The 25,272-nt window shown below is 43.5% G+C and overlaps 1 protein-coding gene across 2 annotated transcripts in view; it reads right to left on the reverse strand.

Moving 5' to 3' along the window:
- fer1l4 (fer-1 like family member 4) overlaps positions 1 to 25,272 on the reverse strand; it is a 368,573-nt gene that overhangs the window by 57,281 nt on the left and 286,020 nt on the right. For both annotated transcript variants that reach the window (XM_087994630.1, XM_087994631.1), the window contains exons 39-41: positions 17,654 to 17,814; positions 13,307 to 13,392; positions 11,876 to 11,974 (exon numbers count right to left, since the gene is read on the reverse strand). In XM_087994630.1, coding sequence (XP_087850756.1) covers positions 11,876 to 11,974; positions 13,307 to 13,392; positions 17,654 to 17,814 — 346 coding nt within the window. The remainder of the gene's footprint in view (positions 1 to 11,875; positions 11,975 to 13,306; positions 13,393 to 17,653; positions 17,815 to 25,272) is intronic.

The following is a 25,272-nucleotide window of genomic DNA, read 5'->3' on the forward strand; positions in this document are numbered from 1 at the left end:
TACGGGCAATGCTGACCCCCTTTATACCGCGTTATCTATTATTTACATGCTACATGTACACAATGTACTGGCTACGGCAGGGTCAGGGTCAGGATACTGAACTGAGGAGATTGTAAATCCCTTGCTTTTGTAAAAATACCCATATTACTGCTATGCAACAGCAGTACATTCCTTTATATCTGTCTATTTATTAATTTATCAAATAACTACAATCATCTGTTTAACTAGATGCTATATCAACATACAGCTGTTGGAAGGGAGCTCCAGGATTCTGAACCAATGACAGGAGGAAGGTGATGGCCAAGCTGAGTGGTATTATCACTCAATTATCAGTCCAGAGACTCTTGAGACGTAGGTTTGCAATCCTGCTGTGGCAAATGATGAAATTTGCATTCACTAAGAACCTGCTCGCGTGATGGAACATAGAACATAGAAGAATACAGCGCAGTACAGGCCCTTTGGCCCTCGATGTTGCACCGATCCAAGCCCACCTAACCTACACTAGCCCACTATCCTCCATATGCCTATCCAATGCACGTTTAAATGCCCATAATGAAGGAGAGTCCACCACTGCTACTGGCAGGTCATTCCATGAACTCACGACTCGCTGAGTAAAGAACCTACCCCTAACATCTGTCCTATACCTACCCCCCCTTAATTTAAAGCTATGCCCCCTTGTAATAGCTGACTCCATACGTGGAAAAAGATTCTCACTGTCGACCCTATCTAAACCCCTAATCATCTTGTACACCTCTATCAAGTCACCCCTAAACCTTCTTTTCTCTAATGAAAACAGCCCCAAGTGTCTCAGTCTTTCCTCTTACGATCTTCCTACCATACCAGGCATCATCCTGGTAAACCTCCTCTGCACCCGTTCCAGTGCCTCCACATCCTTCCTATAGTATGGGGACCAAAACTGCACACAATACTCCAGATGCGGCCGCACCAGAGTCTTATACAACTGCAACATTACCTCAGTACTCTGGACCTCAATTCCTCTACCAATAAAAGCCAGTACGCCATATGCCTTCTTCACCGCACTATTTACCTGGGTGGCAACTTTCAAAGATTTGTGTACATGGACACCAAGATCTTTCTGCTCATCCACACTATCAAGTATCCGACCGTTAGCCCAGTACCCCATCTTTTTATTACTCTTACCAAAATGAATCACCTCACACTTAGCTACATTGAACTCCATTTGCCACCTTTCTGCCCAGTTCTGCAGCTTATCAATATCCCGCTGTAACCTGCCACATCCTTCCTCACTGTCTACCACTCCTCCGACTTTCGTATCGTCCGCAAACTTGATCACCCAACCTTCTAACCCCTCCTCCAGGTCATTTATAAAAATGACAAACAGCAATGGTCCCAAAACAGATCCTTGCGGAACACCGCTATTGACAGCACTCCAAGATGAACCTTTGCCATCAACTACTACCCTCTGTCTTCTTCCAGCCAGCCAACTCCTAATCCAAACCTCCAACTCACCCTCAATGCCATACCTCCGTATTTTTTGCAGTAGTCTACCATGGGGAACCTTATCAAACGCCTTACTAAAATCCATATACACCACATCTACTGCTTTCCCCTCGTCCACCTCCTTAGTCACCTTCTCAAAGAATTCAATAAGGTTTGTGAGGCACGACCTGCCCTTCACAAAACCATGCTGACTATCCTTGATCACATTATTCCTATCCAGATGTTCATAAATCCTATCCCTTACAATTCTCTCTAAGATTTTACCCACAACAGAAGTGAGACTCACCGGCCTATAGTTACTAGGGTTATCCCTACTCCCATTCTTAAACAAGGGAACCACATTTGCTAGCCTCCAATCTTCTGGCACTACTCCTGTAGACAACGAGGACATAAAAATCAAGGCCAATGGCTCTGCAATCTCCTCCCTTGCTTCCCAGAGAATCCTAGGATAAATGCCATCAGGCCCAGGGGACTTATCTATTTTCACCCTTTCCAGGATTTCCAACACCTCTTCTCTACATACCTCAAAGCCATCCATTCTACTTAATTGTGACTCGGTACTCACATCGACAACAATGTCCTGTTCCTGAGTGAATACTGACGAAAAGTATTCATTCAGTGTCTCCCCAATCTCTTCAGCCTCCACACGCAACTTCCCACTACTATCCTTGACTGGACCTATTCCTACCCTAGTCATTCTTTTATTCCTGACATACCTATAGAGAGCCTTAGGGTTTTCCCTAATCCTACCAACTAAGGACCTTTCATGTCCCCTCCTTGCTGCTCTTAGCTCTCTCTTCAGGTCCTTCCTGGCTACCTTATAACTCTCAATCGCCCCAATTGAACCTTCACGCCTCATCTTTACATAGGCCGCCCTCTTCCATTTAACAAGGGATTCCAATTCCTTATTAAACCACGGCTCCCTCACACGACCCTTTCCTCCCTGCCTGACGGGTACATACTTATCAAGGACACTCAATAGTTGCTCCTTGAACAAGCTCCACATATCAATTACACCCTTGCCTTGAAGCTTACTTTTCCAGGCCACACATCCTAAGTCATGCCTCACCGCACCATAATTTCCCTGTCCCCAGCTATAACTCTTGCCCTGTAGTGCACTCTTATCCCTCTCCATCACTAGAGTAAAAGTCACCGAATTGTGGTCACTGTCCCCAAAGTGCTCACCTACCTCTAATTCTAACACCTGGCCTGGTTCATTACCCAGAACCAAATCCAGTATGGCCTCACCTCTTGTTGGCCTATCCACATATTGTGTCAGGAAACCCTCCTGCACACATTGGACAAACACTGACCCATCTAACGAACTTGAGCTATAGCTTTCCCAATCAATATCAGGAAAGTTAAAGTCCCCCATAACAACCACCCTATTACTTTCACTCTTCTCTTGAATCATCCTCGCAATCCTTTCTTCTACGTTTCTAGGACTATTAGGGGGCCTGTAAAAAACTCCTAACAGGGTGACCTCACCTTTCCTATTCCTAACCTCAGCCCAAACTACCTCTGATGGCGAGTCTTCATCCATCGTCCTTTCCACAGCTGTAATACTATCTTTGACAAGCAATGCCACACCTCCCCCTCTTTTGCCCCCACCTCTGACCCTACTAAAACATTTAAACCCTGGAACTTGCAACAGCCAATCCTGTCCCTGTTCTAGCCATGTCTCCGTAATAGCCACAACATCGAAGTCCCAGGTACCAACCCACGCTGCAAGTTCACCTACCTTATTTCGTATACTTCTTGCATTGAAGTATACACACTTCAAGCCACTTCCCTGTTTACAGGCACCCTCCTTTGAAAATGATGCCATGTTCCTAACCTCCCTACACTCCAGGTCCTGCACCCTAAAGCTACAGTCTGGGTTCCCATGCCCCTGCAGAGTTAGTTTAAACCCCCCCCAAGAGCACTAGCAAACCTCCCACCAAGGATACTGGTGCCCCTCTGGTTCAGGTGCAGACCATCCTGTTTATAGAGGTCCCACCTTCCCCAGAAAGAACCCCAGTTATCCAAATACCGGAATCCCTCCCTCCTGCACCATCCCTGTAGCCACGCATTTAACTGTTCTCTCTCCCTATTCCTCGATAGTGAATAAACAGAGATATATTTCCAAATCAGGATAGTATGTGCATTGATGCGGAACCTAACCATTGGCAGTGTTCCCATCCAATGTGGGCGGCACGGTGGTACAGTGGTTAGCACTGCTGCCTCACAGCACCGGAGACCCAGGTTCAATTCCCGCCTCGGGCGACTGACTGTGTGGAGTTTGCACATTCTCCCCGTGTCTGCGTGGGTTTCCTCCGGGTGCTCCGGTTTCCTCCCACAGTCCAAAGATGTGCAGGTCAGGTGAATTGGCCATGCTAAATTGCCCGTAGTGTTATGTAGGGGGTATGGGTGGGTTGTGGGTCGGTGTGGACTTGTTGGGCCGAAGGGCCTGTTTCCACACTATAATGTAATCTAATCTAATCTAATAAAAAAACTGTTAGCCCATGTGCTTCTCGGTAATAGAAGTTTTGGGTTGGAAGGCATTTTTGAAATAAGCTGGGTAAGTGGCTCACTAAATACTCTTGTATGTTTCACAGTTGAAGCCATAAAGGAATATTCCAGAAATGACTGAGAACCAGTGATTGAACAAAAATGAGGAATCTGAGGAATTTGTCAAAAAAACGAAAGAAACCAAAGAACTGCAGATGCTGTAAATCCGGAAGAAAACCAGAAATAGCTGGAAAAACTCAGCAGATCTAGCAGCAACTGTGGGGCAAAAGCAGAGTTAACATTATGGGTCACTGGACACCAGACGCTGCCAGACCTGCTGAGCTTGTCCAGCTATTTCTGTTTTGGTTTTTGAGAAAGTTTGTATTGGTTATGAAATAGTATTGGAGAAATTAACAGGATGCAAAGTTGACAGTCCCTGGAACTGTGACCTGAGCCCTCAGGTATTAAAGGAGATAACTACAGGGGTGGGAAATGCATTGGCTTTGACCTTTCACAAAGCCTTTGACAATCAGTTATCCTAAAATTGAATAGACAAATGTTAGTGATAGAAAGGCACTTTGGGAAGAATTAACATGTAAGAGAAATGACATTTTTCTTTTCTTTTTGGACTATACACTGAAAAGGAAGTTGCACTGTAGTAACTGAAAATAAATTGAAAAGCTTTGCAACTTGAAAATCAACTGTTAACAAATTGTTCAGCTGCACAATATAATATTGCTTTCTGGAAGCAAACATTTTGAGAATTCAAGACTGAACACAGCCAAGAACTTTTCGAGTTAAGGAAATTCTGCCTTGCAATAGCCCTCTGGTTGAGCTGGAGAACATTAAAAATTTCAAGTCATAAAGATGTACAGCACGAAAACAGACTCTTCAGTCCAACCTGTTCATATCTTAAATTGATCTAATCCCATTTGCCAGCATTTGGCCCATATCCCTGTAGACCCTTCTTACTCATGTACCGATCCAGATGCCTTTTAAATGTTGTAATTGCACCTACCTCCACCACTTCCTCGGGCAGCTCATTCCATACATGCACCACCCTTGGCATGTAAATGATGCCCTTGGGTTCCTTTTAAATTTTTCCCCTCTCACCCTTAAACCTGTGCCCTCTAGTTTTTGACTCCCCTACCCTGGGGAAAATACCTTGACTCTTCACCTGATCAATGCCCCTCATTATTTTATAAACTTTTAAAAGGTCACCCATCAATTTCTGACACTCCAGGGAAAATAGCCTCAGCCTACTCAGCCTCTCTCTGTAGCTCAAACCATCCAACTCTGGCAACATCCTTGTAAATCCTTTGAAGCAAACTCCTCCTCTCTCCATGTGGGAAAGGCAGAAAACCCAAGAAAGTTTAAAAGAAAGAATTCATACAAGAGAAAATCTAAGTTCACCTGATCATCCATGAAAGTGAAGAATGATAGTCATTGTGTAACCAGGGGCATCTCATTACTGCAAACATATGCAGGACTGTGAGGAAAGTATCTTTACACCTTATGGTCTGGATTTTTGACCACTGAAATTTTGTTTACCCTATTGTCTATATTCTTTTCCTCCCATAGTATACGTGTTAAACTGTTTGTCTTTTCTCTGCGTTATTAATGTTTAACTGTGGATATAATTGTGGTTTAGAAAGGGCAGAGTTAAAGTTGCATAAATTATGAATGCTTTCTTTTCATTGATTTTGTTAAAATTAAATGTGTTACAAAAAAGATTTTTTCCTGTTACTGAAGAAAACCTGGTATGAAATGTTTAAATCCAAAGTAGCAATCATTCAGATATATTGTCTTGGTGATTTCATTGGCATTATATATATTAATCCATTTTGTGATGACTTATGGAACAGTGGGTACAATTCTTTTCTGTAAAGTTATGACAACATGGATTTATATTGGAAAAGGAAAATCATATTTAATATTTTTTAAGAGTTTTTTTTGCAGATGTAACTAGGAAGATAGATAAGGGAGAAACAGTGGACACAGTGTATTTGGATTTTTAAAAAGCATTTGATGATATGCCAAACAAGAAGTAGTGATCCAAAATTAGGACTCTGGGTAATGTATCATCATGGATTAAGGATTGGGTAATGTATATAAAACTGGCAGTAGAAATAAAGAAGACTTTTTTAGTTTGGTAGGTTGTAACTAATGGATTACCACAAGCTATTTACAATTATTATGAATAACTTAGATAAGTAGCTGAGAGTAAGGTATCCAAGTTTACTAATGAAACAAAGTTAGGTAGGAAAGTAGACTCTGAAGACAATTAAAAGAAGTTCAGAGATAGAGACAGGTTTGGTCAGATGGAATATAACGTGGTGGAACATTAGTTTACTCAGTTTAGCTGAGGTAGCAGAATTTTTTTTAAATAGGGAATGATGGATGACTGGAGAAATTGACACTTTTGTCAAGAAAAAGGAGGCATTTGTCAGATATGGACAGCTGAGATCGAATGAATCCCTAGAGGAGTATAAGGACAGTAGGAGTATATTCAAGAGGGAAATCAGGAGGGCCAAAAGTGGATATGAGAGAATAGGGCCCCTTAAAGATCAGGAAGGCCGTCAATGTGTGGAACTGCAAAAAATGAGTGATTCACCAAACAAATATTTCAAGTCAGATATTACTGTGGAGAAAGATATGGAAGTTAGAAAACTTGCAGGAATAAAGAGTGATGCCTTGAAAAGTGTCCATAATACAGAGGAGAAGATACTGGATGTCTTAAAACACATAAAGACAGGTAAATCCCCAGGACTGATCAGGTGTACCCCAGAAATTTGTGGGAAGCTAGGTAAGTGATTGCTGGGTCCCTTGCTGAGCTATTTGTATCATTGATAACCACGGGTGAGGTGCTGGAAGAATGAAGGTTGGCTAATGTGGTGATATTATTTAACAAAAATGGTAAGGAGAAACCAGAGAACAAGAGACCGATGAGCCTGATGTCAGTGATGGGTAAGTTGTTGTAGGGATTCTGCAGGACAGGATGTACACATATATGGAAAGGCAAGGACTGATGAGGGATAGTCAACATAGCTTTGTGCATGGGAAATCATTTCTCACTAATTTGACTGAGTCTTTGAACAAGCTATAAAAAGGTTGATGAAAGCAGAGCAGTGGATGTTGTCTATGTGGATTCCAGCAAGGCATTCAACAAGCTTCCACGTGGTAGGCTGGTTAGCAAGGTTAGATCACATGGAATCCAGGGAGAGCTAGCCATTTGGATACAAAATTATCGTGAAGGTAGGAGTCAGAGGAAGGTGGTAGACGGTTGTTTTTCAGACTAGAAGCCTGAGACCAGCAATGTGCCACAGATATCAGTGTTGGGCCCTCTGCTTTTTGACATTTATTTATGATTTGGATGCAAATATAGGAGGTATGGATAGTAAGTTTGCAGATGACACCAAAATTGCTGGTGTAGTGGACAGTGAAAAAAGTTACCTTAGAGTACAATGGGACCTTGATCAGATGAGCAAATGGACTGAGGAGTGGCAGATGGAGTTTAATTTAGATAAATGTGAGTTGTTGCATTTTGGTACGACAAATCAGGGCAGCTCTTACACACTTAATGGTAAGGTCATGGAAAGTGTTGCCGAACAGAGTCCTTCTTTGTTCTTAAATAGTGGGTTACAATAGCGACTCTCCAACCATAGGCACAGTTCCAGAGTCCAAAGATTCTGCTTTCTCTCCATGTCCTTTGATCTGTTTCATCCTAAGAACAATATCTACATCTTTCTTGAAAGTCTGTAAGGTTTTGGTTTCATCTGTCTCCTGTGACTGATAGTTCCACAAACTCACTACACTCTGGGTGAAAAAGTCAATTTCTGGTCTACATCCCTTATCCTTAGTCTGTGAACCCTGGTTCTAGGCGATGACTAGCACATCTGGAAGATGACCACTAGACATTAGAGAAAGACAACGTAAACTATGAAAACATTTTTACCAGCCAGGATAAGATAAAAATGTGGTCAGATTTTGTCAGACATGCCATACATGTCTAGTGGTGACAAAACCCCAACCGCCAATTAAATCTGTGCTTTTAATCCTTAAAGGAGTTTGCAGAAAACCAATAGACTGAGGAGTGGAAATTAGAGTTTAATTTGGATAAATGTGAGCTGTTGTATTTTGGAAAGGCAAATCAGGGCAAGACTTATACACTTAATGGTAAGGTCCTCAGGAGTGTTGCTGAACAAAGAGACCATGGAATGCAGGTTCATAGTTCCTTGCAAGTGGAGTCACAGGTAGACAGAATGGTGAAAAAGGCATTTCGTATGCTTGCCTTTATTGATCAGTGCATTGAGTATAGCAGCTGGGAGGTCATGTTGCAGCTGTACAGGACATTGGTTAGGCCAGCTTTGGAATGCTGTGTTCAATTCTGGTCTCCTTGCTATGAATAGACAATAGACAAAAGACAATAGGTGCAGGAGTAGGCCATTCTGCCCTACGAGCTTGCACTACCATTCAATATGATCATGGCTGATCATCCTTAATCAGTATCCTGTTCCTGCCTTATTTCCATAACCTTTGATTCCACTATCCTTGAGAGCTCTATCCAACTCTTTCTTAAATGAATCCAGAGACTGGGCCTCCACTGCCCTCTGGGGCAGAGCATTCCACACAGCCACCACTCTCTGGGTGAAGAAGTTGCTCCTCATCTCTGTCCTAAATGATCTACCCCGTATTTTTAAGCTGTGTCCTCTGGTTTGGCACTCACCCATCAGCGGAAACATGTTTCCTGCCTCCAGAGTGTCCAATCCTTTAATAATCTTATATGTCTCAATCAGATCCCCTCTCAGTCTTCTAAACTCAAGGGTATACAAGCCCAGTCGCTCCAGTCTTTCAGCGTAAGGTAGTCCCGCCATTCCAGGAATTGACCTCTTGAACCTATGCTGCACTCCCTCAACAGCCAGAATGTCTTTCCTCAAATTTGGAGACCAGAACTGCACACAATACTCCAGGTGTGGTCTCACCAGGGCCCTGTACAGCTGCAGAAGAACCTCTTTGCTTCTATACTCAATCCCTCTTGTTATGAAGGCCAGCATGCTATTAGCCTTCTTCACTACCTGCTGTACCTGCATGCTTACCTTCATTGACTGGTGTACAAGAACACCCAGATCTCTTTGTACTGCCCCTTTACCTAAATTGATTCCATTTAGGTAGTAATCTGCCTTCCTGTTCTTGTCACCAAAGTGGATAACTGCATCTGCCATGCATCTGACCACTCACCTAACCTGTCCAGGTCACATGTAATCTCCTAACATCCTCCTCACATTTCACCCTGCCAGCCAGCTTAGTATCATCAGCAAATTTACTAATGTTATTATTAATACCATCTTCTATATCATTAACATATATTGTAAAAAGCTGCGGTCCCAGCACTGATCCCTGCGGTACCCCACTGGTCACTGCCTGCCATTCCAAAATAGAGCCGTTTATCACTACTCTTTGTTTCCTGTCAGCCAACCAACTTTCAATCCAAGTTAGTACTTTGCCCCCAATACCATGCACCCTAATTTTGCTAACTAACCTCCTATGTGGGACTTTATCAAAAGCTTTCTGAAAGCCCAGGTACACTACATCTACTGGATCTCCCTCGTCCATCTTCAGAGTTACAGCCTCAAAATATTCCAGAAGTTTTGTCAAGCACGATTTCCCCTTCATAAATCCATGCTGACTCTGACCTATCCTGTTACTACTATCCAGATGTGTCGTAATTTCATCCTTTATAATAGACTCCAGCATCTTTCCCACCACTGAAGTCAGACTAACTTGTCTATAATTTCCTGCTTTCTCTCTCCCACCTTTCTTAAAAAGTGGTACAACATTAGCCACCCTCCAATCCAAATGTTGTGAAACTTGAAAGGGTTCCGAAAAGATTTACAAGGATGTTGCTGGGGTTGGAGGGTTTGGACTATATGGTTAGTCTGAGTAAACTGAGGTTATTTTCCCTGGGGTGTCAGTAGCTGAGGGGTGACCTTGTCGAGGTTTATAAAATCATGAGGGGCATGGGTCGGGTGAATAGTGGAGGTTCTGTTCCCAGGATAGAGAAGTCCAAAACTAGAAAGCACAGGTTTAAGGTGAGAGGGAAAAGATTTAAAAGGGACCCAACGGGCAAATTTGTCATGCAAAGGGTGGTACATGGATGGAATGAGCTTCCAGAGGAAGTGGTGGAGGCTGATACAATTACGACTTTTAAAAGGCTTTTGAATGGGTACATAAATAGGAAGCGTTCAGAAGGATATGAGCCAAATGCTGGCAAATCTTTAGGATATCTGGTCGGCATGGACGAGTTGGACTGAAGGGTCTGTTTCTGTGCTGTACAGCTCTCTGACTCTAAATGATGAGGAAGCAGGGTATTCAGTGGGATGTGAGTGTTCTTTACATGAATCAAAGTATGTTCACTTGCAGCTGCAGCAAACAATTCGGAAAGCAAATTACGTTAGCTTTTGTTCCTATTATATGAAATTTTAAGACCACAACTATATTTCAGTTCAAAGTTTGTGCGAAGATTTGTAGCTCGGGTGCTCGTTGCTGTGGTTCTGTTCGCCGAGCTGGAAGTTTTTATTGCAAACGTTTCGTCCCCTGGCTAGGCGACATCATCAGTGCTTGGGAGCCTCCTGCGAAGTGCTTCTTTGATGTTTCCTCTGGTGTTTATAGTGGTCTGTCCCTGCCGCTTCCGGTTGTCAGTTTCAGCTGTCCGCTGTAGTGGTTGGTATATTGGGTCCAGGTCGATGTGTTTGTTGATGGAGTTTGTGGATGAATGCCATGCCTCTAGGAATTCCCTGGCTGTTCTCTGTCTGGCTTGCCCTATGATAGTAGGGCAAGCCAGACAGAGAACAGCCAGGGAATTCCTAGAGGCATGGCATTCATCCACAAACTCCATCAACAAACACATCGACCTGGACCCAATATACCAACCACTACAGCGGACAGCTGAAACTGACAACCGGAAGCGGCAGGGACAGACCACTATAAACACCAGAGGAAACATCAAAGAAGTGCTTCGCAGGAGGCTCCCAAGCACTGATGATGTCGCCTAGCCAGAGGACGAAACGTTTGCAACAAAAACTTCCAGCTCGGCGAACAGAACCACAGCATAGTTTCAGTCTCTACATCTAAAAAAGGACATATCCTCCCAGAAGAGAGAAACTTTCACTAGATTGTTTCTTGGAATGAGGGATTATTCTATCAAAGAATTATGTAGGCTAGGCCTATATTGTATGGAGTTTAGAAGAATTTAAACATTTCTTAGTTAAAATCATTGACAAGGCTAGATTCAGAAAGACTGCATTCCTCTTTTGGGAATCTAGAACTGGAATTCTCAATGTCTTCAGGATTTAGATCTGTAGATAATGCAGAGAGATTTAGCTAAGTTGGGAGATTAATCAATTACTTTATTAAGTGGTGGAGCATCCCCAAAGACTTAATGTGTTACTCTAGGTGTAATTTTTGATGTAATCATTTGGCTAAATGCCTATTTTCACATGTGTATCTAATAGGAAGATAAACTATTTCCAAATAAAAACTTGTAGATTCTAGAACTAGGGAGCATAGTCTGAGAATTAGAGCCAGGCCATTCAGAAGAGATATTAGGAAGCACAAACAGACAAAAAGGATGGTAGATGTTTGGAATTCTCGTCCATAAAACAGCAATGAATAGATCAGTCATTAATTTTAAATCTGAGATGGACTTTTTTTAAGAATATGGTCCAAAGGCAGGCATATGAGTTAGGCCACAGATCAGCCATGATTCTCATGAATAACAGAAGAGGCTCAAGAGGCTGAATGGCCTGCTCCTGTTCCAATGTTACTATGAATTAAGTATTTAGGGACACTGATGTAGTCTTGGGCCAGGATCTGCTCAGTGATTTAATATAATTTTAAGAAATACCCTTTGACATAGATGTCACTGGATCGGTCTCCTGTCAGCGGATTCACGTCATCAAGTGCCACATCGTCTGTATTCCAGATAATGACTCTTAGTTCATAACTGATAAAGATATAACAGCAAATATTGCCAATCAGTAATAATCAAAAATGAATCATACAGTCATACAACATAGAAACTGACCCTTCTGTCCACCCAGTCCATGCTGACCATAATCCCAAACTAAACTATTCCCAACTGCCTGTGCTCGGCCCATATCCCTCCTAACATTTCTTATTCCAGTACTTACCTAAACATATTGTAACTGTTCCCACATCCATCACTTCTTCTGGAAGTTCATTCCACAAACAAACCACTCTCTGTGGAAAAACTGCCCCTCATGTCTTTTTTAAATCTTTCTTCTCTCACCCTAAAAATATGCACCCTAAACCTGAACTCCATCACCCTAGAGAAAAGACATCTGCCATTCACCTTATCTATACTCCTCATTATTTTATAATCCTCTGTAGCTTTTCACAATGCAACATCTATTTTAACAATACTCTTGTGTTTTTAAAACTGGATTAAAATATACTCAGCTTGAATGAATGCATTTCATTAGTCACTGATACAAACTAATATATATGGGCCAGGGAATGGTGCTTTTCCCCAAGCAAAGAGAAGAGAGGGGAACATCCAACTTCCTCAGTGGACCATATTCAAATTTCACAATTCACATTGAACACTGAACTACACAGTAAACATGATAGTGCTTATCTAGTTCAAGTTACAACCTATAAATTAGGAGGCATCATTTTTAAAAATTATACCTGGTTCTTGTGGGATCATATTTGTGAAAACTACATACAAAGTTATGATTTCATTGTTTGGGAGAAGACATTTAGTCAATGAAATGCATAAAGAGAAAAGTTTTACAAGAAATCTAGTGAAAGATTTTTGTGATAGGAAAGAATACAGAGAAGGATATGTAGCAGCTCGGCTATAGTAAAGGGAAACAGATTGCTGGCATGGAGTGGTCATAGTGGGTGAGGGAGGCAGTGGGTATGGAACAAGGAACACCAATGAATTTAGAGAAGGAACTGAGTTTTTGCCAACAAATTGTATTCAGGCGATTAGAAATATATTATTGCAGCAGTCGATTGTCAACAATACAATGCCATAGATTTAGAAATCATAAATCCCTGTCCATGATGAAATGCACAATCCTCCTTGGTAGTATGGCGTGGAAGGGAAGGAAGTCAATGAGCAGAGACTCAGAATGGTCAAGCATCTGTTTAATATACAGAGAGAGAAATACCCCATGAGTAAAAATCAAAATACTTAAATCATAACAGAGAAGAGAGAGAGAAATGTGAAAATATTCATGGATACATTATAAGATTATTGCTGAAATGATTGTTCGTAGCTTTGTTTACCATTTTAGTAATTCCTTACCTGATTGGTTGGCGGGGTTTAATATTGACAGGAGGAGGTGCAGGTAGGTCAACTGGAAACATATCGACCCACATGTGAACTTGGCCCTTTGGAAACAGGAGTAGTGACAATTGTTAATCTAATGTGTTACTTTGAACCTGCTTTGTTTATTCCTCTAAATTAATCATCAACGTATTCCATGTTTTCACACTGCACCAGAGATCTATTTTTCAACTCAATGATACTTCATATATATCTTTTACTTTTGCATCAGCCACTTTTTAAAGCAAATTTTGTATCACATTGACTGCCTTCTTGATTTCCTTTATGTTATCCTGTCAATATGCAGTGAATTACTGTGATCTGGAATGTGCTGCCTGAAAAGGGTGGTGGAAGCATCTTTAATCTGATGGTAATTTTCAAAAGGGAAATGTACAAATACTTGAAAAGGAAAAGTTTGCAGAGTCCATGAGAAAGAGCAAGGAAGTGGGACTAATTAGTTAGCTGTAAAGATATTTGGTCCTTTTGAGGGGGATGGGTGGTCTCTCAGGAGAAAGCAATAGCAGCAGCCAGATCAGTGGCATTACGATTGGCTCTGTTGTAGACAGGACCACATAAACTGATTAAATTAAATTATAAATCAAGACTGGGACTATGCCTTTGTTTTGAGAGAAACTAGGAATTTAGTGAATGATAATCCCCCTTAATTTGCAGCTTGCTATTGGCTGAAGAGAAATTAGAAAAGTCACTTGTCAAAAGCATAAAAGATGGATTGAGATGCACCTGACCTCATGATGAACTTCTCTGAATTTCTCTTCTAATTCTGTCACAAATCTTGACATCGCCCACTTGACTCAGACCCCAAGAAGTTTCTGCTCTTGGAGCCAATGCAGACCTACCTCTCAGTCTAAGCTTTGAAACAGTCAAATAGACGACTAAACTGAATTTCAATGAAAGTAATAAGTAATAGTTTTCTTCATTCACAAGATGTGGGTGTCACTGTCTGGTCCAGCACAGGCAATTAGGGATGAGCAGTAAATGCTGGCCTAGCCAGCGACGCCCTCACCTTGTGAATGAATAAAAAAATGCAGTTAAGTGTCATAACATAAGAACATAAGAACTAGGAAAGGAGTAGGCCATTTGGCCCTTCGAGCCTGCTCCACCGTTCAATAAGACCACAGGTGATCTTTTCGTGGGCTCGGTTTCACTTACCTGCCCTCTCGCTATAATCCTTAATTCCTTCACTGTTCTAAAAATAAATCGATCTTAGCTTCAAAAACCTTTATTGAAGGAGCATCAGCTACTTTACTGGGCAGGGAATTCCAAAGATTTGCAACCCTCTGGGTGAAGACGTTCCTTCTCAATTCATTCTTAAATCTGCTCCCTTTAATTTTGAAGCTATGCCTTCTTCTCCTTGTTTCTATTTCCTTCATAATTTTATGTTTCTATAAAATCTCACCTCATTCTTCTAAATTCCAATGAATATAATTCCAGTCTAGTCAATTTCTCCTCATATAGCAACCTCCTCAAGTCCAGAATCAATCTAGTGAACCTTCTCTGCAGCCCCTCTACTGTCAGTACATCCTTTCTCAAATAAGGAGACCAAAACTGCATGCAGTACTCCAGGTGTGTCCTCATCAACATCCTACACAACTGAAACATAACCTCCCTGCTTTAAAACTCAATCCCTTTAGCAATGAAGGACAAAATTCTATTTGCCTTCCTAATTACTTTGTTGTACCTGCCGACCAATCTTCTGTGATTCATGCATAAGGACACCCAGGTCCCTCTGCATAGCAGCATGCTGCAACGTTTTACCATTCAAGTAATAGCCCTTTTTACTGTTACGCCTATCAAAATGGATGACTTCACATTTATTAACATTGTATTCCATCTGCCAGACCTTTACCCACTCACTTAAAGTATCTATGTCCCTCTGCAAAGTTTGACAATCCTCTGCACACTATGTTCTGCCACTCATCTTAGTGTCATCTGCAAACTTTGACACACTACACGTGGTCCCCAACTCCAAATCATCTTTATAAATTGTGAATAACTGCAGTCCCAACACTGAACCCTGAAGCACACCACTAAGTACTGATTGCCAACCAGAATAACACTCATTTATCCCTACTCTTTGCTTCCTGTTTGTCAACCAAGCCTCTATCCATGGTAATACTTCACCCGTAACACCATGCATCTTTATCTTATGCAGCAACCTCTTGTGCGGCACTTTATCGAAGGCCTTTTGGAAATCCAGATACACCATATCTACTGGGTGCCCATTGCCCACCTTGCTCATATGTCTTCATAGAATTCCAAAAGATTAGTTAAGCATGACCTGCCCTTCATGAACCCATGCTAGTCTGCCCAATGTAACAATTTCTATCTAGATGCCTTGCTATTTCCTGCTTCGTAATAAATTTAAGCATCTTCCCCACTACAGAAGTTAAGCTAACCAATCTATAATAACCATCTTTTGTCTACCGCCCTTTTTAAAGAGTGGCATCATATTTGTTGTTTTCCAATCTGCTTCAACTGCCCCAGAGTCCAGAGAGTTTTGAAACACTACCACAACAGAACCTGCTGCTGCTCCTGCTATCTCTTTTAGTACCCTGGGGTGCATTCCATCAGAGCCAAGAGATTTGTCTATCCTTAGCTCCATTAGCTTGTCCAAAACTACCACTTCTGTAATAATGATTGTTTCTGTATTCTAAATTCAACCATATTGTGATCACTTCTTCCTCACCTACCTCTGTCTCTTTGTCAATTTCTGGCATGTTATTGGTGTCTTCCACTGTGAAGACCAACATAAAATACCTATTCAATGCCTCTGCCATTTCATCATAGCCCATAGCTAAATGCCCCTTCTCATCCTCTAAAGGACCAATGTTTACTTTAGCCAGTCTTTTTTGTTTTATACATTTATAGAAACTTTTGCTATCGGTCTTTATATTTTGTGCTACTTTTTTATCATATTCTATCCTACTTTTCTTTAAAGGTCAACAGAAAGCCACAAAAAGAGTTACAAAGTTTTCCCAAACTTCTAGTTTCCTGCTGATCTTGGCCACTTTGTATGCCTTCTCTTTCAATTTGATGGCCTCCCCTGTTTCCTTAGACATCCATGGCAGAATACCCCTTTTATTACAGTCCTTCCTTTTCACTGGAATATACTTTTGACGAGCACTTTGAAAAATTGCTTTGAAAGTTCTCCACTGCTCGTCAACTATCCCACCATAAAATCTTTGTTTCCAGTCTACTTTAGCCAAGTCCTCTCTCATCCTATTGTAGTCTCCTTTGTTTAAGCACAGGACCCTGGTATTGGATTTTATCTTCACCCTCTGTATTCTAAATTCAACCATATTGTAATCACTTATTCCAAGAGGATCCCTAACTATTAGATAATTAATTATTCCTGTCTCATTACACAGGTCCAGATGTGGGATAGCTTGCTCCCTCATCAGTTCCATTACATATTGTTCAAGAAAACTGTTGCAGATACACTCATGAACTCCTCCTCAAGGCTACCCTGACCGAGCTGGTTCATCCAATCAACATGTCAAGCATAGTGCTCTGGGTCAGGAATCATATGTAGACCAGACAGGGGAAGGAGAGCAGATTTCTGTCCCTAAAATACATTAGTGAACCAGATGGGGTTTTTATGAACAATCAACAGTTGGTTTCTTGGTTGTCATTAGGCTAGATTTTTATTCAAGTTTTTTTTCTGTTGAATTCAAATTTTAGCATTTACCATGGCAGGATTCAAACCATGCCCCCAGATCATTAAACAAAAATCAAAGAACTTCAGACTCTGGAAATCTAAAACAAAACAGAAATATCTGGAGAAACTCAGTAGGTCTGTGGAGAGAAAGGATAGCCAAAGTTTCAGGTTCAGTGACCATTCTTCAGAACCATCTTTCTCACCAAAATATTACCAGACCTGTCGAGTTTCTCCAGCTATTTCTGGTTTTGTCCCCTGCTCATTAATTGGGGGTCTGGATTACTAGTAGAATACTACTAGAACAGCTATTTCTGTTTTTGGTTTAGATTTCCAGAGTCCAAAGTTCTTTGATCAGCAGTTTGTATTACCTAGTGGCATTACCATTGACACACTCACTCCAGCATCTTTTGATCCAGCAGGAGGTACATAACAGTGATTTTGCCATTTTTCAAATGGCCAGTTTGAAATAGCATCAGTTTCTTGTCAGACTAACATTATTTAATAATTGACTCCAAAAACAACCTGTGATTAGAACAGGTGCAGACCTAGTTATTCCTTTTGGGAATAAGTTCAAGTACAGCCCATCACCTTACTGCTTGTTAGGATCTCAAAAGAAATAAAGTTAGAATTGTCTTAAGCCAGTTTACCTTTGACATCCCTGGGTTTTCAGATTTCTGAAGAGTCCGGATTTCTATGTGTTCAGGTACCAGTTTGACACCATATTCTGGCATTTCCTCCCAGTGCCTTAAGACATACAGAGCCTTCTGCTCATCAGTCATCATAGGACTTGATCCTTTCTTGTTATTCCCTAGAATTAATGAAAAATTGTTACTCAATATTTCATTATTATTGAATAATGCTGAACACTCTCTAAACCAAGGGTTCTGCAGTCCCCAGAGCCTTGCACTTGGCTGACACTGGACCATTTTCTCCAGCTAGGAGAAAGTGAGGACTGCAGATCTGAGGTTTGGATGGGGCAGAATTTGTAGGAGCGTTCAGGAAAGTTTTCTACAGCAGTATGTCAATAGTCCGACAAGGGAAGGAGACATATTGGACCTGGTGTTGGGGAATGAGCCAGGCCAGGTGGTAGAAGTTGCAGTGAGAGATTTCTTGGGAATAGTGACCACAATTCTGTAAGTTTTAGAATACTCGTAGACAAAGATGAAAGTGGTCCTTAGGGACAAGTACTAAACTGGGCCAAGGCCAATTATATCAAAATTAGGCAGGAACTGGGAAATGTGCATTGAACACAACTATTTCAAGGGAAGTCCACATTTGAAATGTGGGAGGCTTTCAAAGATAGGTTGAAGATAGTGCAGGATAAGCTGTCCCTTTGAAAACAAGGGATAGGAAAGGCAAGTTTCGTGAACCGTGGATGACAGGAGAAATCATGCGACTGGCCAAGAAGAAAAGGGAAGTGTACATAAATTTCAGGCAGCTAAGAACAGAATGGGCCTTGGAGGAGTATTGGGAGAGTAGGACAAGTCTTAAACGAGGAAACAAACGGGCTAAAAGGGGTCATGAAATAGCTTTGGCCAGCAGAATTAGGGAGAATCCCAAGACCTTTTATTCTTATATAAGAAGCAAGAGGGTAACCAGAGAAAGGGTTGGTCACTAAAGGATAAGGAAGGAAAGTTGCATGCTGAACCTGAGAAAATGGGTGAAATTCTCAATGATTACTTTGCATCAATGTTCACTGAGGAACAGGAAGTGATGAATGCTGAGATTAGATATAGAAGTTTGTTTACTCTGGATCACGCTGACATAAGGAGGGAAGATGCAGCGGGTAGGCTAAAGGATATTAAGGTGGACAAATCCCCAGGACCGGATGGAATCTATCCCAGGTTACTGAGGGAAATGAGAGAGGAAATAGCTGGGGCCCTGACAGATATCTTTGTGGCATCCTTAAATACAAGTGTGGTGCCGGAGAACTGGAGGGTTGCTCATGTTGTCCCTCGGTACAAGAAGGGTAGTAGGGATATACAGGGTAACTACAGACCAATGAGCCTGACGTCAGTGGTGGGAAAGTTGCTGGAGAAGGTACTGAGGGATAGGATCTATTTATATTTAGAAATGAATGGGCTTATCAGTGATAGGCAACATGGTTTTTTGTGGGGGAGATCATGCATTACCAACTTAATAGAGTTCTTCGAGGAAGTGACCAAGTTGATAGATGAAGGAAGGGCTGTTGATGTCATATACATGGGTTTTAGTAAGGCGTTTGATAAGGTTCCCCATGGTAGACTAATGGAGAAAGTGAAGTCACATGGTGTGCAGGGTGTCCTAGCTAGGTGGATAAAGAACTGGTTGAGCAACAGGAGACAGAGAGTAGTAGTTGAAGGGAGCTTCTCGATATGGAGAAAGGTCACCAGTGGTGTTCCACAGGAATCAGTGCTAGGGCCACTGTTGTTTGTGATACACATAAATGATCTGGAAGAGGGCATTTTTGGTCTGATCAGTAAGTTTGCAGATGACATGAAGATTGGTGGAGTAGCAGAAAGCATAAGGGACTGTCAAAAAATACAGAAGATTATAGATAGACTGGAGAGTTGGGCGGAGAAGTGGCAGATGGAGTTCAATCCAGGCAAATGTGAAGTGATGCATTTTGGGAAATCTAATTCTAGAGCGAACTATGCTGTAAATGGAATAGCCTTGGGAAAAGTTGATGGGCAGAGAGATCTGGAGGTTCAGGTCCATTGTACCCTGAAGGCGGCTGCACAGGTGGATAGAGTGGTCAAGAAGACATATGGTATGCTTGCCTTCATTGGACGGGGTATTGAGTATTAGAGCTGGCAGGTCATGTTAAAATTGTACAAGACTTTGGTTTGGCCGCATTTAGAATACTGTGTACAGTTCTGGTCACCACATTACCAAAAGGATGTAGATGCTTTGGAGAGGGTGCAGAGAAGGTTTACAAGGATGTTGCCTGGTATGGAAGGTGCTAGCTATGATGAGAGGTTGAGTTGGTTAGGATTGTTCTCATTAGAAAAAAGGAGATTGAGGGGGGGTACCTGATTGAGGTCTACAAAATCATGAAGGGTATAGACAGGGTAGATAGAGATAAGCTTTCTCCCAAGGTGAGGGGTTCAATAACGACAGGTCATGTGTTCAAGGTGAGAAGTGAAAAGTTTAAAGGGGATGTACATAGCAAGTACTTTACACAAAGAGTGGTAGGTGCCTGAAACGTGTTGCCAGCAGAGGTAGTAGAGGCAGGCACAGTAGATTCATTTAAGATGTGTCTGGACAGATGCATGAGTAGGTGGGGAGCAGAGGGATACAGATGCTTAGGAATTGGGCGACAGGTTTAGCCATTTGGATCAGCTCAGCCTTGGAGGGCCAAAGGGCCTAATCCTGGGCCGTTCCTTCTCACAGCAGAGAGCGGCGCGAGCTGGGCGGAAGTGAGGTTGGAGCGCAGAGCTGGTCGGGAAGGTAAGTGACTGATATATAAAGAACTTACCTCGACGCCAACGGTCTTCTCACAGCAGAGAGCGGCGCGAGCTGGGCAGAAGTGAGGTTGGAGCACAGAGCTGGTCAGGAAGGTAAGTGACTGATATATAAAGAACTTACCTCGACGCCAACGGTCTTCCCACAGCAGAGAGCGGCGTGAGCTGGGCGGAAGTGAGGTTGGAGCGCAGAGCTGGTCGGGAAGGTAAGTGATTGATATTTGAGTGGGTGTGTTCTGGACCGCAGGCCCTACATAGTAGGGCCTCCCTCCCATCCTCCTCCTCTAACCTAATTTTAAAGTCCACAGGTAAGCTACACAGTGTTCTTGTTTTCGGAGACGAGGTGTAGAGTAATGGCAGCGCAGGCAGTGGAATGTTCCTCCTGCAGGATGTTCGAGGTAGGGGTGACCACCGATACTCCTGCCGACTTCATCTTCAGGAAATGCAGTCAGATCCTGCTCCTCACAGAACTACTTAGGGAACTGGAACTGGAGTTAGATGAACTGACGATTATTCGAGAGGCTGAGAGGGTGATAGATAGAAGCTACAGGGACATAGCTACGCCAGAGAACAGAGGTAGCTGGGTAACAGTTAGATGTGGGAAGGGCAGGAAGCAGGCAGTGCAGGGATCCCCGTGGTCGTTCCCCTAAACAATAGGTATACCGCTTTGGATACTGTTGGGGTAGCAGGGGTAAGCTGCAGTGACCGGGTCTGTGGCGCGAGGTCTGGCTCTGAGACTCAGAAGGGAAAGGGGGAGAGGAGGAGAGCGCTAGTTTTAGGAGACTCTCTAGTTAGAGGGACGGACAGGCGGTTCTGTGGACATGGGCGAGACTCTCGGATGGTTTGTTGCCTCCCGGGTGCCAGGGTCCGAGACGTCTCGGACCGTGTCTTCAGAATCCTTAAGGGGGAAGGTGTGCAGCCAGAAGTCGTGGTGCACATTGGCACCAACGACATAGGTAGGAAGAGGGGTGGGAAGGTCATTCAAGAGCTCAGGGAGTTAGGCTGGAAGCTAAAAGCTACGACAGACAGAGTCGTCATCTCTGGGTTGTTGCCAGTGCCACGTGACAGTGAGGCAAGGAATAGGGAGAGAGTGCAGTTGAACACGTGGCTGCAAGGCTGGTGTAGGAGGGAGGGCTTCAGGTATTTGGACAATTGGACTGCATTCTGGGGAAGGTGGGACCTGTACAAACAGGACGGGTTGCACCTGAACCAGAAGGGCACCAATATCCTGGGGGGTAGGTTTGCTAGCACTCTTCGGGGGGGTTTAAACTAATTTGGCAGGGGGATGGGATATGGACTTGTAGTCCAGCAAGTAGGCTAGCTGTTTGTCAGGATGTCCAAGAATGTAGGGAGGCTGTGAAGAAGGTAGCACAGACAGGGAATACTTGCGGACACAGAGATGGGTTCAAGTGCGTATACTTCAACGCAAGGAGTATCAGAAATAACGTGGGTGAACTTAAGCCGTGGATCGGTACCTGGGACTACGATGTTGTGGCCATCACGGAAACGTGGATAGAAGAGGGACAGGAATGGTTGTTGGAGGTTCCTGGTTACAGATGTTTCAGTAAGATTAGGGAGGGTGGTAAAAAAGGAGGGGGGGTGGCGTTGCTAATTAGAAATGGTATAACGGCTGCAGAAAGGCAGTTTGAGGGGGATCTGCCTTTGGAGGTAGTATGGGCTGAAGTCAGAAATAGGAAAGGTGCAGTCACCTTGTTGGGTGTTTACTATAGACCCCTCCAATAGCAGCAGAGATGTGGAGAAACAGATTGGGAAACAGATTTTGGAAAGGTGCAGAAGCCACATGGTAGTAGTCATGGGTGATTTCAACTTCCCAAATATTGATTGGAAGCTCTTTAGATCAAATAGATTGGATGGGGCGATGTTTGCGCAGTGTGTCCAGGAAGCTTTTCTAACTCAGTATGTAGATTGTCCGACCAGAGGGGAGGCCATATTGGATTTGGTACTCGATAATGAACCGGGACAAGTGATGGGCTTGTTAGTGGGTGAACATTTTGGTGATGGTGACCACAATTCTGTGACTTTCACCTTGGTTATGGAGAGAGATAGGTGCGTGCAACAGGGTAGGTTTTACAATTGGGGGAAGGGTAATTACGATGCTGTAAGACAGGATCTGAGGAGCAAAAGTTGGGAGCATAGGCTGTCAGGGAAGGATGTTGTGGAAATGTGGAACTTTTTCAAGGAACAGATACGACGTGTCCTTGATATGTATGTACCTGTCAGGCAGGAAAGAAATGGTCGTGTGAGGGAACCTTGGTTGACGAGGGAGGTTGAATGTCTTGTAAAGAGGAAGAAGGGGGCTTACATAAGGTTGAGGAAACAGGGTTCAGACAGAGCAGTGGAGGGATACAGGATAGCCAGAAGGGACCTGAAGAAAGGGGTTAGGAGAGCTAAAAGAGGGCATGAAAAATCTTTGGCGGATAGGATCAAGGATAACCCAAAGGCATTTTATGCGTATGTGAGAAACATGAGAATGACAAGAACGAGGGTAGGTCCGATCAAGGACAGTAGTGGGAGACTGTGCATTGAGTCGGAAGAGATAGGAGAGGTCTTGAATTAGTACTTTTCTTCAGTATTTACAAACGAGAGGGACGGTATTGTTGAAGGGGAGAGTGTGAAATGGACTGGTAAGCTAGAGAAGATACTTGTTAGGAAGGAAGATGTGTTGGATATTTTGAACAACTTGAGGATAGACAAGTCCCCCAGGCCTGATGGGATATATCCTAGGATTATGTGGGAAGCAAGAGAGGAAATTGCAGTACCGTTTACAATGATCTTTTCGTCTTCACTGTCAACAGGGGTGGTACCAGGGGACTGGAGAGTAGCGAATGTTGTGCCCCTGTTCAAAAAAGGGAATAGGGATAACCCCGGGAATTACAGGCCAGTTTGTCTTACTTCGGTGGTAGGCAAAGTAATGGAAAGGGTACTGAGGGATAGGATTTATGAGTATCTGGAAAGCCACTGCTTGATTAGGGACAGCCAGCACGGATTTGTGAAGGGTAGGTCTTGCCTTATAAGTCTTATTGAATTCTTTGAGGAGATGACCAAGCATGTGGATGAGGGTAGAGCAGTGGATGTAGTGTACATGGATTTTAGTAAGGCATTTGATAAGGTTCGAGCTGGAAATGTGTTGTTGGAAAAGCGCAGCAGGTCAGGCAGCATCCAGGGAACAGGAGAATCGACGTTTTGGGCATAAGCCCTTCTTCAGGAATGAGGCAAGTTTGTCCAGCAGGCTAAGATAAAAGGTAGGCAGGAGGGACTTGGGGTAGGGGCGTCAGAAATGTGATAGGTGGAAAGAGGTCAAGGTGAGGGTGATAGGTCAGACTGGGGTGGGGGCGGAGAGGTCGGGAAGAAGATTGCAGGTTAGGAAGGCGGTGCTGAATTCGATGGATTTGACTGAGACAGGGTGGGGGGAGGGGAAATGAGGAAACTGGTGAAATCCGAGTTCATCCCTTGTGGTTGGAGAGTTCCTAGGCGGAAGATGAGGCGTTCTTCCTCCAACCGTCGTTTTGTTGTGGTCTGACGATGGAGGAGTCCAAAGACCTGCATATCCTTGGTGGAGTGGGAGGGGGAATTGAAATGTTGAGCTACAGGGTGGTTGGGTTGGTTGGTCCGGGTGTCCCAGAGGTGTTCTCTGAAACGCTCCGCAAGTAGCCGGCCTGTCTCCCCAATATAGAGGAGGCCACATCGGGTGCAGAGGATGCAATAGATGATGTGTGTGGAGGTGCAGGTGAATCTGTGGCGGATATGGAAGTTTCCTTTGGGCACCCCACCAATCTCCATGTACAGCGCATCATCCGCCGTCATTTCCGCTACCTCCAAACGGACCCCACCACCAAGGATATATTTCCCTCCCCTCCCCTATCAGCATTCCATAAAGACCACTCCCTCCGTGACTCCCTCGTCAGATCCACACCCCCCACCAACCCAACCTCCACTCCCGGCACCTTCCCCTGCAACCGCAGGAGGTGCAAGACTTGCGCCCACACCTCCCCCCTCACCTCCCTCCAAGGCCCCAAAGGAAACTTCCAACCACAAGGGATGAACTCGGATTTCACCAGTTTCCTCATTTCCCCTCCCCCCACCCTGTCTCAGTCAAATCCATCGAATTCAGCACCGCCTTCCTAACCTGCAATCTTCTTCCTGACCTCTCCGCCCCCACCCCAGTCTGACCTATCACCCTCACCTTGACCTCTTTCCACCTATCACATTTCCAACGCCCCTACCCCAAGTCCCTCCTCCCTACCTTTTATCTTAGCCTGCTGGACAAACTTTCCTCATTCCTGAAGAAGGGCTTATGCCCGAAACGTCGATTCTCCTGTTCCCTGGATGCTGCCTGACCTGCTGCGCTTTTCCAGCAACACATTTCCAGCTCTGATCTCCAGCATCTGCAGACCTCACTTTCTCCATTTGATAAGGTTCCCCATGGTAGGCTTATGCGGCAAGTCAGGAGGCATGGGATAGTGGGAAATTTGGCCAATTGGATAGAAAACTTGCTAACCGGTCGAAGTCAGAGAGTGGTGCTAGATGGCAAATATTCAGCCTGGAGCCCAGTTACAAGTGGAGTTCCGCAGGGATCAGTTCTGGGTCCTCTGCTGTTTGTAATTTTTATTAATGACTTGGATGAGGGAGTCGAAGGGTGGGTCAGTAAATTTGCAGATGATACGAAGATTGGTGGAGTTGTGGATAGTGAGGAGGGCTGTTGTCGGCTGCAAAGAGACTTAGCTATGGTGCAGAGCTGGACTGAGGAGTGGCAGATGGAGTTCAACCCTGCCAAGTGTGAGGTTGTCCATTTTGGAAAGACA

Source organism: Chiloscyllium plagiosum, unplaced genomic scaffold, assembly GCF_037043375.1.
Source record: "Chiloscyllium plagiosum isolate Xiang-an unplaced genomic scaffold, Cpla_swu_hap1 HiC_scaffold_15, whole genome shotgun sequence".
Lineage (NCBI taxonomy): Eukaryota > Metazoa > Chordata > Chondrichthyes > Orectolobiformes > Hemiscylliidae > Chiloscyllium > Chiloscyllium plagiosum.